Below are 13309 nucleotides of genomic sequence, written 5' to 3' on the forward strand. Positions count from 1 at the left end.
TGGCCACCCTAGTGTTGCCCTGCTGGGCTCCAGCCATCCTTCTGCCTTAACATTCCAAGTAGCCAGAACTACAGGTGGAACTACAGTGCTACCACGTCCGGCTAATTTTTGATTTATTGTAGAGACGAGGTCTTGCCAAGTGGCCTGGGCTGGTCTCAAACCCGCGGACTCAGGCCATGCCTTCGCCTTGGCCTCCCAAAGTGCTGGGATGACAGGCTGAGCCACCAAGTCCGGCTCCATCTTAGGTCTTAGGAGAAAGGACCCCTTGTCTGCCCTCCTTAAGAGACACCTGGAGGCTGGGGGTTGATCGACGAGATTCCGTTTTGGAGGCCTTTCTCCTGTTGAGGAAAACATCTGTGTGGAGATGAACTGAACTTGAGTTTACACAACTTGTGTTTCATGTTGCTTCTAAAGCATGGCAGTAATAAAATCGGAGCTATAATTCCTTGTCACCAGTGCCTAAATATAAATGTCTATTAAAGAGTATGCCAGTAGTTCAGATGGTAAAGAGACTTGTTAGTGTTTCTTGACATCATAGAATGCTCAGGAGGGAAATGGTGAATGTCATTTCAAGCCACTTTCTATTTTGTATTCATTCTTTAAAAAAAAAAAATTTCAGGCTGGACATGGTGGCTTACACCTATAATCTCAGCACTTTGGGAGGCCAAGGTTGTTTGAGCTCAGGAGTTCAAGACTAGTCTGAGCCGGGCTCAGTGGCTCAGCCTATAATCCCACACTTTGGGAGGCTGAGGTGAGTGGATTGCCTGAGCCCATGGGTTCGAGACCCGCCTGGGCAACTTGGCGAGACCTCATCTCTACAATAAATTTTTTAAAAAAATTAGCCAGGCGTGGTAGTGTGCGCCTGTAGTGCCAGCTACTTGGAAGGCTGAGGTGGAAGGATCGCCAGAGCCCAGCAGGTTGAGACTGCAGTGGCCGGGAGTGACCACTGCACTCCAGTCTGGGTGACAGAGTGAGACGCCAACTCAAAAAAAAAACACTAGTCTGGGCAACATAGTGAGACCATGTCTCAATAAAAATATTTTTAAAAATTAGCCAGCATGGTGGTGCACACCTGTAGTCCCTGCTACAGGGGAGGCTGAGTGGGAGGATCACCTGAGCCCAGGAGCTCGAGGGGAACCATGATGGTGCTGCTGCATTCCAGCCTGGGCGACAGAGTGAGACCCCAATTTAAAAAAAAATGCAGGCCGGGCTCTGTGGCTCAGCCTGTCATCCCAGCACTTTGGGAGGCTGAGGTGAGTGGATTGCCTGAGCTTGTGGGTTTGAGACCTACCTGGGCAACTTGGCAAGACCTTGTCTCTACAATAAACCAAAAATTAGCCAGACGTGGTAGCGCATGCCTGTAGTTCTGGCTCGTTGGAAGGCTGAGGCAGAAGGATCACCGGGGCCCAGCAGGTCGAGGCTGCGGTGGCCAGGAGCATGCCACTGCCCTCCAGTCTGGGCAACGAGTGAGACTCCCAACTCAAAAAAAAACAAAAAACAAACAAACAAAATGCGGTAGTTGTGATCTGGCCGTGGTAGGCTGTCAGTCTGTCACAATGACTCCAGATGAAAAACGTGGTCCAGTGGAAGGTCTTTATTTTTGAGCTGGGGATGGGGAAGGCTCCCCCCAGCCCACCCCCGTTTCGGGCTTCCCCATGTCTCTCAGTCCTTGGTGCCACACTTAGGGTTTTGCTGGGTTTTCTCCGCAGCACTCTCTCCTTACTAGCAGCGGTCATTTTTATGTTTGTTTTTCATCAGTCATGCTGAGGAAATTGGGGAGTGCTGATGAAACGGTGCTTCTGGGTTTCAGCGGGACTTTTGACCAAGTCCCCTGTGAATTCCTCAGGGCCTGGAGAGCAGAGTTAGTGCAACGCCATCAGCAGAGGGTCTGCAGCTGCTTGGAAGCCCACCCAGAGTGTTTGTGGATGGCTCCCTGCCGTCTGGAGGGGGACCCCACCAGCCACAACAAGGGACGGTCACCTCTCCCTCTAGCCGCAGGATGGAAGCAACAAGGGTGTGGATGCATGTTTCGTAGAAGGATAATGTTTGATTAATTAGTCCCATCAAAACGGAAACCATCTGCTCTGCAAAACAGGGTGTGCCATAACCAGCGCTTCTGAGCTGCACCCTGGCGGCCGTCTGTTGAGACGTCCTGGAAGGGAACTTGCTTCGGAGGGGCATTGTACCCCATTTTGCTTAAATCCCCCTCCAGTCCAGTGATGCTTTGTTTTTACCACATTTCACCTTGGGGGTGATTAAGTGAAGTCACTTTCCTGGAACCTGTTGCACATCTCCAATTCAAAAAGTCTACGGGCTCTGGGGTGCCCTGAGCACTCACGCTCCCGGGAGTGAGCAGGCCCCAGATACGTGACACACCTCACAGAAGTGAACGGACGTCTGTGAAGAAACGCCATAGACGAGCTTGTTTCAGGAACACGGATTTCTTCCCTGACGGACTCACTAAAGGAAGTGACCATGGAAGGAGGCGCTAAAGTGTGCGAGCACAGCCCAGTCAGTGCTCCCGGGTGTCTCTGACTGAGCGGCTCCTGCAGGGGCTCGCTGGGAGCTGGACCCTGTGCCCCGGGGAAGGAGGGGTTGGAGTCGGGAAGGAGGGGCCCACATTCTTCTCTGGTCAGCTTCCTTCCCAAGGCTAGAGGAGGCCGCCTGCCGATAGAGACCTTGTCACCAAACTGGCAGAAACAAAGCACAGGTCACTCACCCAGGGTCTCTAATTAAAGACATCTTGGCCGGGTGTGGCAGCTGCTGCCTGTTATCCCAGCACTTGAGTTGCTGAGGTGGGAGGATTCCTTGGGGCCAGAAGTTTGAGACCAGCCTGGACAACACAGTGAGACCCCCCTATCTCTATTATATATATATATATTTTTTTTTTTTCTTTTTTTTTTTAAGACATCTTATTTCACTTCTAAGGAATTTTGAAATCTTAGCATTAACAACTTCATCTTTTAGAGTGGACTCCAAAGGATTCAGATTTATTCCCTCACTCCCTCCCTCTCTTTTTTTCTTTCTCTCTCTCTCCCTCCCTCCCTCCCTCCCTCCTTCCCTCCTCTGTTGCCCAGTCTGGAGTGCACTGGCACCATCGTAGCTCACTGCAGCCTCACTTGAACCTGGGCTCAAGTGGTCTTCCCACCTGAGCCTCTCAGGTAGCTGAGACTATAGGTGTGTGCCACCATGCCTGGCTGATTTTTAAATTTTTTGGAGAATGGGGGTCTCGCTATATTGCCCAGGCTGGTCTTGAACTCCTGGCCTCAAGCAATTCTCCTGTCTCGACCTCCCAAAGCATGGGGATTGCAGACATGAGCCACCACACCTGGCAGAATGTGTGGGTTCTTGAATGTCAAAACCAAGTCTCTAAATTGTTAAGGAAAAAATTGCACGAGTGAGGGGCAGGCTGACTCTGGACCCAACTGTGAGCTCACCTTTGGGATATGACGGTCAGACGCGGTAAGGCCGGGGCTGCTCCCAGCGAGCTCTGAGGAGAAGCTCAGCCTGTAATCCCACGCCTTTGGGAGGCTGAGGTGAGTGGATTGCCTGAGCCCGTGGGTTTGAGACCCGCCTGGGCAGGCGAGACCTCATCTCTAAAATAAATCAAAAAATCAGCCGGGTGAGGTAGCGCATGCCTGTAATTCCGGCTACTCGGAGGGCTGAGGCGGAAGGATCACCGGAGCCCAGCAGGTTGAGGCTGTGGTGGCCGGGAGTGGCCATTGCATTCTAGTCTGGGCAACAGAGTGAGACTCCAACTCAAAAAAAAAAAAAAAGAAGCCACACACAGATCTCAAGTTGGGGTGCTGACGAGACTCTCCCAGGGCATGTGGAGCTGACCTGGTTGGAAGAGCGGGGAGGGAGGGCTTTGGCAGGGGTGCTGTGGGATGCCTTCGTGAGCTCAAGGGACACGAGGGTTTCCTCTGACCACATTATTAATAAAATTATGCCAAGAATTTCAAGCATGCAGAATGTATTACAGGTTGGGTTCTGTGGCTCATGCCTGTAATCCCAGCTCTTTGGGAGGCTGAGGTGGGAGGATTGCTTGAGCCCAGGAGGTGGAGGTCAGCCTGGGCAGCATAGCCAGACTTCATCACTATAAAAAATGAAAAAAAAAAAAAAAACCGAGCATGGTGTCACATGCCTGTTGTCTCAGCTACTTGGGAGGCTGAGAAGGAAGAATTGCCTGAGTCCAGGAGGTCGAGGTTATGGTGAGTGGTGATTGTGCCACTGTACTCCAGCCTGGATGACAGAGTGAGACCCTGACTCAAAACAAAACAAAACAAAATGCCTTAAGAACAATATGACAAAACCTATATACACACCACCCAATTTAAAAAAATAAAAATTACCAGCATGGGTGGGCATGCTCACGGCTTCTCCCCAATCTTACGCTCCCTCCCCTCTCAGAGGGAGCTGTGGTCTGAGTTCTTGCCCTCGTTTTTTGGATGAGGATAGAGAAGCCCTGAAAGGTCAGGAACGGCCTCATCACACACTCCAGGCTCATGGGCGCTGCAGGACACCTTCTGCTTCTTGGTTTTTTTCAGGGAGGGAGGGCGGGTGCAGTCTACTGTTTGTAAGTCTGTGCTGCCTTTGGGGTGTGGTTAAGTGAAGAGCATCTGTGATAAAATCCGCTCAGAGACGCGATGTGGCTTTGCGTGATCAGCAGGGCAGTACTGTCACTGGCTTGCTTGGAACCTTGGGCATTTACACCGCAAGGTGTCCGTGGCTACCATCAAGCTCAGGGGCCATCGGATGTACAGGCAGCTAGAATCAGCGCCGCAGGGGACTGTCACGGGGTGGCGCTGAGCTCTAGAAGGCAGCAGTGGCACTTTAACTGGCTTCAGAGCCCCCCTTTGACCACTTGCCCATATCAGACACCGCCTGTGTCTCCAGAAAAATAGTCCTGCTGGAGGGAAAGACTCCCCTTCAAAGCATTCTCCCAGGAAAGCATCATTGGGGTGTTTGGCTGGCTTTCTGGGAGATTTGAAAATGGGACTAATAGATGCTTTTTTGATGAATGAGACCCTGAAGGATTGAAGTAATATATTTGGAGCTATTAAATTTTAATAAAAACAAGAGGGCAAATAAGATGACTTTCCTCTTGCTGCTGGCATGAGGTGGAAGTACAGGTTGGTTGGAGTACAGGTGCTTTTGCCCATTTTTATTTACAGATTTTTTTTTTTTTCTTTTTTGAGTTGAAGTCTCACTCTGTCGCCCAGACAGGAGTGCAGTGGCCGCTCCCGGCCACCGCAGCCTCGACCTGCTGGGCTCCGGCGATCCTTCTGCCTCAGCCTTCCGAGTAGCCGGAATTACAGGCATGCGCTACCTCACCCGACTGATTTTTTGATTTATTGTAGAGATGAGGTCTCGCTGCCCAGGCGGGTCTCGAACCCACGGGCTCAGACAATCCTCTCACCTCAGCCTCCCAAAGGCATGGGATTACAGGCTGAGCCACCGAGCCCGGCTTATTTATAGATTTTTAACGGCATGGGTTTTACAGGCAGCTAGAATCAGCGCCGCAGGGGACTGTCACGGGGTGGCGCTGAGCTCTAGAAGGCAGCAGTGGCACTTTAACTGGCTTCAGAGCCCCCCTTTGACCACTTGCCCATATCAGACACCGCCTGTGTCTCCAGAAAAATAGTCCTGCTGGAGGGAAAGACTCCCCTTCAAAGCATTCTCCCAGGAAATGCTTTTTTTTTTTTTAAAAAATAACACCTAACAATTTTCGCCTAGATCTCACTCACAGCCATTTGAAAAGGTGGGATCTCTGAAGAAAACTTACAGCTGCTCACAGGATCATCTACTAGGACTTAATTTAATCCAGAAGGCTGGCGTTAAATGTCTATAAAAATCAGTAAACAGGTCAGGCACGTGGTTCATGCCTGTAATCCTAGTACTTTGGGAGGCTGGAGCCCAGGAGTTCAAGACCAGCCTGGGCAACACAGCGAGACCCTCTCTCTACAAAATAATATAAAAATTAGCCAGGGGCGGTGGTACGTGCTTGCATTCCTGGCTATGATGCAGGCCTAGGCAGAAGGATTGCCTGAACCCAAGAGGTCAAGGATGCCGTGAACCATGATCATGCTGCTGCACTCCAGCCTGGGTGACAGAATGAGACCCTGTCTCAAAAAGAATGCTAATTATAATTCAGCAGTGAAAGCTGTGAGAAATACGTAGCCATATGGAGATGTTTGTGGGTTCTTGGTTACAGAAGAGATGGAAGGTGCGGCTGCCAAGCCCCCCTCTATCACGTGATGGGGGACGATGCCCTGCTCCCCTTCCCCGGTCTCCCAGTGAGCGTGCCGCGGTTGCTGCTGGTTGACCTGATGCTCATCGTGGCGTCCTGGGATTCTTTTGTCTTTCTCTAAAGTGGACATTGAAGTGACAGAGGAGGACCTCGTCACATTCCGCCGAACACGTGTGTCTTTGCAGGACGGAGGAGAGATGGTTGATGGGAGGAGCGTGGTGGGAGGCCCTGCTGAGGACGTGGCGTCTTTGCTTCTGTTTTCCAGACGGTGTACTCCATGGCCCCATTCCCTTTCCCGCAGTTGGCGGAGCTGAGGGAGAAGTACACCTACAACATCACCCCCTTCCCGGCCACCGTCAGGCCTGCCTCGGCTTCTGGGTAAGGCGCTTTGGGTTTTTTCTCCTTGTTGTTTTCGTGATGGAAGACTCAGTGCCTTGACTAGTTGTTGTCAATTCATATTTCTGAAGCCCTTGACACGTGCTCAAGGTAAGCTGGTACTAAAAGCGGGACGTCTCTTTCCCAAAGAATTTTGGACTAAGTTAAGAGAGATTTGTAAAGTGTGTTTTCCAGAGAAGGTTGAAACACACACTGAGGGCTATTTAAAGGCTTCAAGGAGTCATCGTCTCAGTTGTGAGGAGCGTACGGACTGGTGCGAGAGAGGGAGATCAGTGCATTGAAAATACCATAGAGACCAGAGTGACAAGTACATGGCCAGGAACTTAGCATCTGAGAGGTTGGCATGGAAAATCCGCGGTGGAAAGACAGGCTGCTTCATAAATAGGTGGTGGGTCCTGACCCCTCCTCCAGAAAGGAGGAGGATTAGAGTTGGACCTCAGACACACATCAGGTCAACTCCACATGGGCAAAAGCATTAAATGGAAAAAATGAAGTCATAAAATTAGCAGAAAAAATGTGGAAGGATTCCTTTAGTTCTTTGGAGCTGGAAAGGCCTTAATAACGGACTTTGCATCTTTTAAAAAGAAAAAAATTAATTTAAGTACTTTATTTTATTTATCTATTTTTGTATCAGGGTCACCCAGGCTGGAGGGCAGTGATACAATCATAGCTCACCGTAGCCTCAAACTCCTGGGCTCAGGTGATCCTTCCATCTCAGCTTCCCTAGTAGCTGGGACAACAGGTGTACACCAACAGGCCCAGCTGATTTTTTTTTATTTCTCATAGTGGCAAGGTCTTACTATGTTGCCCAGGCTAGTGTTGGACTTCTGGGCTCAATCAATCTTCCTGCATCAGCCTTCCAAACTGCTGGGATTACAGGCATGAACCACTGCACCCAGCCCAATTTTTTAATTTTTTTTTTGTAGAGATGAGGTCTTTCTATATTGCCTAGGCTGGTCGTGAACTCCTGGGCTCAAGTGATCCTCTCGTCTTAACCTTGCAAAGTACTGGAGTTACAGGCATGAGCCACCATGCTTAACAAATTTAAGTACTTTAAAAATAGTTTTCTGACTGGGCATGGTGGCTCAAGCCTGTAATCCCAGCACTTTGGGAGGCCAAGGCAAGAGGATTGCCTGAGCCCAGGGGTTTAAGACTAACCTGGGCAACTTGGTGAGACCTCATCTCTACAAAAAATAAAAAAATTAGCTGGGCATGGTGGCGCATGCCTGTAGTTCCGGCTACTTGGAAGGCTGAGGGGGAAGGATTGCCTGAGGCCAGCAGGTCGAGACTGTGGTGGCCACGAGCATGCAACTGCACTCCAGCCTGGGTGACAGAGTGAGACTCCAACTCAAAAAAAAAAAAAAGTTTTCTATATGACAAAACCAGAACAAAACAAGATGAAACCTCCAGAACCAGACACAAAAATATTTGTGGAAGAATATTTTTAACTTACTCTACAAAATAGGGAATGATGCTGCTAATATATAAAAATTCCTAGGAATCATTAAGAAAATGGCCGTCCAATGGAAAAACAATGAAAGAATAGAAATAGGCAGTTTACATTTAACAACCAAAAAAAATTATTGGTACTGAGGAATACCACGTAAAGCCAGAAATTGAGATTCTGGTTTTAGCGATTCTGGTTTTTGCCTACTTATCAGACAGGCAAAAGTTCAAAAGCTTGGTAACACATTCTGTGGATCAGGCTCTGAGGAAACAGATACTCGTATACATTGGGGCGAAAGGTTCACCACTGCAGGTATATGGCAGAAAATTTGGCAGTGTCTGCCAAAATTACCAATACATAAGTCGTTTGACTCAGCAATTCCATTCTCATGAATTTTCCTACGTATGTATTTGTGCATGTGCAAGACACAGTATGTATCAGGTTACTTATTGCAGTTTTGTTTATACAGTAAGTCCCCTACATACGAACCTTCAAGTTATGAACTTTAACGATGCATACCTGCGTTTTTTTATGTATTGTTTCTCTCCACCAGGTGTCAATCTAGCCTGTTAAATACACACAGTACTCTAGAGCTAATTGTGCAAGTTGGGTATCTAGGCTTACTTTGTTGGACTTAAAACAAATTGGACTCACAAACACACTCTTGGAACAGAACTTGTATGTTGGGGACTTCCTGTAATAGTATCATCTTGGAAATCCCAGGTGTGCACCATTGGCAGCTGGCTTCCTACCATGGGCTGTGGACTTGCACACAAACACCTCTAAGATGGGATAAGGAAGCTTTTGTATAAATATAGCAAGGTTTCTTTTTTCTTAAATTCCTTATTTTAAAGCTGTAGGGTACAGTTCAGGGTTACAAAGTTATACAAATGCTTATAGGTGGGTATCCTTGTTGATGAGGTATGCCTCTCCTTCCCTGACAGTTTCCCACTACTGCCAACCCCTTTCTTATAGTATTATGATAATCGTTCAAGGTCTACTTATGAGTGAGAACATGTGGTACTCAGTTCCTTGTTTCTGTGATAGTTCACTGAGTATGATGGTCTCCAATTCTATCCAATTTGCTGCAAAGTCCATGATTTTGTTCTTTATGGCTCATAATATTCCATTATGTATATGTACCACATTTTAAAAAATCCAGTCTACTTTCAATGGTCAGCACAGTTGGTTCCATGTTTTTGCTATTGTGAATAGTGCTGCATTAAACGTGCATGTACAAGTATCTTTTTTGTAGAGTGATTTGAGTTCTTCCAGGTATATTCCCAGAAGGGGGATTGCTGGGTCATATGGAAGGTCGTATGTATAGCTCTTTTAGGAATCGCCACACCGTTTTCCAGAGAGGTTGCACCAGTTTGCATTCCCACCAGCAGTGTAGAAGTGTTCCCTTTTCTCTGCATCCTCGCCAGCATCTGTTGTTTGTTTTATTGATGATGGCCATTCTTTCTGGGGTTAGGTGGTGTCTCACTGTGGTTTTGATTTGCATTTCTCTGATGATTAATGCAGCTGAGCACTTTTTCATGTGTCTGTTGGCTGCTCGTATCTCTTCTTTTGAGAAGTGTGTATTCATGTCTTTGGCCCACTTTTTTTTTTTTTTGAATTGGAGTCTCCATCACCCAGGCTGGAGTGCAGTGGCAAGCTCACGACCACCCACTGTCGACTCGCTGGGCTCCAGTGATCCCTCTGCCTCAGCCTTCCAAGTAGCCAGAACTACAGGTGCATGCTACTGCAGCCGGCTAATTTTTGATTTATTGTAGAGATGAGGTCTCGCCAAGTTGCCTGGGCTGATCTTGAAACCATGGGCTCAGGCAATCCTCTCATCTCGGACCCCAAAGTGCTGGGATGACAGGTTCTAGCCACTGTTCCCGGCCCTTTTGCCCACTTTTTAATGGGGCTGTTTGATTTTTGGAAAGGTTTCGTTTATGAATAAGTTACAAGGTGCACTTGTTCTGTTTTGTTCCAAAGGGAAGAACTCTATAAGTATGCTAATATTTATGCAAAAAGAGAAAAATAAAACTATATAGTCCTATTTGCTTATCTAAATACAGGGAAACCAAAGAACACGTGAGCCCCTCGGTGGCATGGGTGCTGGGCAGCAGTTGGACAGGGATGAGAGGGAGACTTTTAATGCATCATATATGAGCCGTATCATTGTATCTAAACTGTATATACGGCATTTAAACCATGTGGCTGTATTGTTCAAAATACCACGATTATCTTTGAATATTTTTTCTCCTTTTATGTTCTCCAAGACGACACAGTAAGGTCAGAGACAGTGATGAAGAGAATGACCTAGACGATGAAGATGCTATCGTCAACGCAGTGGGGTGTCTTGGGCCATTCAGTGGGCTCCTGGCGCCCGAACTGCAGAAGTTCCAGAAGCCGATGAAAGGTAAGGAGAGGGCCCTGGAGTTAGACAGTCACAATGTCACAAAGTGCTGGCCACTCCAGCAGGGGTATTTTTACTGTGGCTTTTAGATGCCTTAGGAATTTCCTGAACTGGCTACCACTGACCAAAGTCTTTATTAAGACATCCTCTCTGTTGTTTTATCATTCAGTAGGGCCTCTCTCTATTTTGTGTTGCACGCATGATACACATTTCTTTTTCTTCTTCTTTCTTTTTTTTTGAGTTGGAGTCTCACTCTGTCGCCCAGGCTGGAGTGCCATGGCACCCTCACGGCCACCCCAGTCTCGACCTGCTGGGCTCTGGCAATCCATCCACCTCAGCCTTCCAAGTAGTATGGGCTACCATGCCCAGCTTTTTTATTTATTGCTGAGATGAGGTTTCACCATGTTGCCCAGGCTGGTCTTCAACCCATGGGCTCAGGCAATCCTCTCGCCTTGGCCTCCCAAAGTGCTGGAGTGACAGGCTTGAGCCACCACTCCCGGCCTCTTTTTTCTTTATGGTGACTTTTGCTTCCCATTCTTCTGATTCAGTTTTGTGTGTTCAGTTCCTGAGCCCAGAGCCAGGCACATGGTCGAGGCTGAATACATTCTCACCTGAGTTTAACTGAATTCGTTCTAGACTGGTTTTTCTTCCTGTAGGATTAAACTTCAAATCCAAGACATGGTAGCCACCACTTGAATTTCCTCAATGACAAGAAGCTCATAATTTCACAAGACACTTTGCTAGAATCTTCCCCTTCATCTACAGTTTCTAGGTGCAAAGAGAACCTCTCCCTACCAGTTTACAGATAGTTCTTCCCTTTGGAGCAAAACAGAACATGTCTACTACCTGATGTCTCTTCAGATCTTGGAGGACAGCTGTTACATCCCCCAGAGCTTTCTCAAAGGCCCAGCATTTCTTGAAACGTTTCTCTTAAGGTCTGACTTCTAGGCCTTTCATATTCTGCCCATGTACCTTGAGGTAGCCTGTCACTTGGCAACGCTCCTCAGAAGACGTGGCCCCGAATCAAGTGCCATGGTTGGCTTGTGGCCGCCCTGTGGTGGGGCACTACCAGTGTCATGAGTTCTTCGGAAGCAGGCTTGGCCTCCCACCACGTCCTCTCGCATCTTGGTGGCAGCTCTGGCTGTAGGGCATTCATGCCACCTCTTCTAGCTGGAAAACCATCCTTCTCGCTCACGGAGAGAGGATACAGACTGGCTGGTGGGACCTCTACCTCTTCCTGGCCATGGACTGACCCTCACTGCCCTTCTGAAGTCACAGGGCTGTTGCGCCATTTGTTTGTGTTTTTGTTTGGAGGGTTGCTTTTCTTGGTTGGGATAGTCAAGTCTTCCCCAGACCTCAGCCTGTCTTGTGTTTTGGTCTCCATGGTGGCGGGCTCATGCTGCTTGCTGTGTGCACCCCTGGCGCTCTCCCTTGTCTTCATCAAGGGCTTTTGGAAGTCGGAATCTGATGAGGGTTCTCTTGATTTCCACTGCCCTCTACCCCCTTTGTGGCTGCCTGACTTTTTCAGTTTTTGGTTTCTAGCCATGGGCTCCATCTGTATTTTAATGCTAAAGTTTTTGAATCTGCATTTTGGTAGCCTGGGTGTGTGTTTCCTTTCTTCCCTCTGTTTTTCTTTCTGTGCAGTTATGTGCGCCCGGATGCCATGCTTGCTTCCTCCTAAATTTCATCATTAGTCTTTTCTGTTGATTTTGTACCAATAAGCCACTTCTCTTTAATTTTCTTCTCCTTACAGAAGTGAATTCAGTTAAAAAAAAATAAGTACGTGCATGAGATATTCAGCCTTTGTCCAAGTAACACGTCCAGCAGCTGTGAGGGTAGCTGGAATCTCTCCATCCTTGTTTTGACTGGTCTGACGTCAGTCTTTTTATTTTTTTATTTTTTTGAGAAAGCAGGATTTAATGCGAGGACAGAAAAGCTCTCACAGTGGGAGGGGACCCAGAGGGGTTGCCCGCACGTCAGTCTTACAGGCCGGGCTTTTCCCTTTCTTGGCCCATGCGGTCTGCGGGGATCCGCCCACCCTAGTTGCTCCTCCTTCTTGGATGCCACTTTAATCTATTTAGGAGACCCATCTGCTAGTTGTAGGTGTTATGGGAGCAGAAGCCACCTCAGATGCCACATGGTAGCGGACATGTTTGTTAAGAGAACACAGACTTTCGTGTCTAGTGATACAGCGGTCTGTAGTGCTGACAATTCTATTTAGTGTGCATTACTATTTTTAACTTAAGAAAAATGCTCTTTAGTGACTGTCTAAACTCTACCCACTGGCAGTCCCATATATGTGCTCATGTAGTTGTGTGGAACTCTGCCCACTGATTTTAGAGATCAGGAGTTCCATCTTTCTAGGAGAATCTTAGGAAAAAAGCAGTGATTTTTATTTGAAAGCAATCAGTCTTACGTGTCTACGATGAACACGTTGGCAACAAAATCAAACAACGAACTGACATGGCTCCTTTCAGACCCAGGGTTAGGTTCGTAAGAAAATGCAGAAGTGGGCCGGGCACGGCGGCTCAGTCTGTCATCCCCACACTTTGGGAGGCCGAGGCAGGTGGACTGCCTGAGCCCACGGGTTTGAGACCAGCCCGGGCAACTTGGGGAGGCCTCGTCTTTCCAGTACATCAAAAAAAAAAAAAAAAAATCAGCCGGGTGTGGTGGCTCGTGCCTGTAGTTCTGCCTACTTGAAGGCAGAAGGATCCCTGAAGCCCAGCAGGTCGAGGCTGGGGTAGCCGTGAGCATGCCACTGCACTCCAGCCTGGGCAGCGGGGTGAGACTCCCAGTCAAAAAAAAAAAA

The 13309-nt window shown here is 48.1% G+C and overlaps 1 protein-coding gene across 1 annotated transcript in view; it reads left to right on the plus strand.

The window, feature by feature from the left end:
• The window catches only part of TBC1D30 (TBC1 domain family member 30), an 85397-nt gene that overhangs the window by 66115 nt on the left and 5973 nt on the right, over positions 1–13309 (plus strand). The window contains exons 10-11 of the mRNA XM_021708149.1: positions 6516–6628; positions 10364–10503. Of these exons, the coding sequence (XP_021563824.1) occupies positions 6516–6628; positions 10364–10503 (253 nt within the window). The remainder of the gene's footprint in view (positions 1–6515; positions 6629–10363; positions 10504–13309) is intronic.

Source organism: Carlito syrichta, unplaced genomic scaffold, assembly GCF_000164805.1.
Source record: "Carlito syrichta isolate Samal-C Ts95f unplaced genomic scaffold, Tarsius_syrichta-2.0.1 Scaffold131125, whole genome shotgun sequence".
Taxonomy (NCBI): Eukaryota; Metazoa; Chordata; class Mammalia; order Primates; family Tarsiidae; genus Carlito; species Carlito syrichta.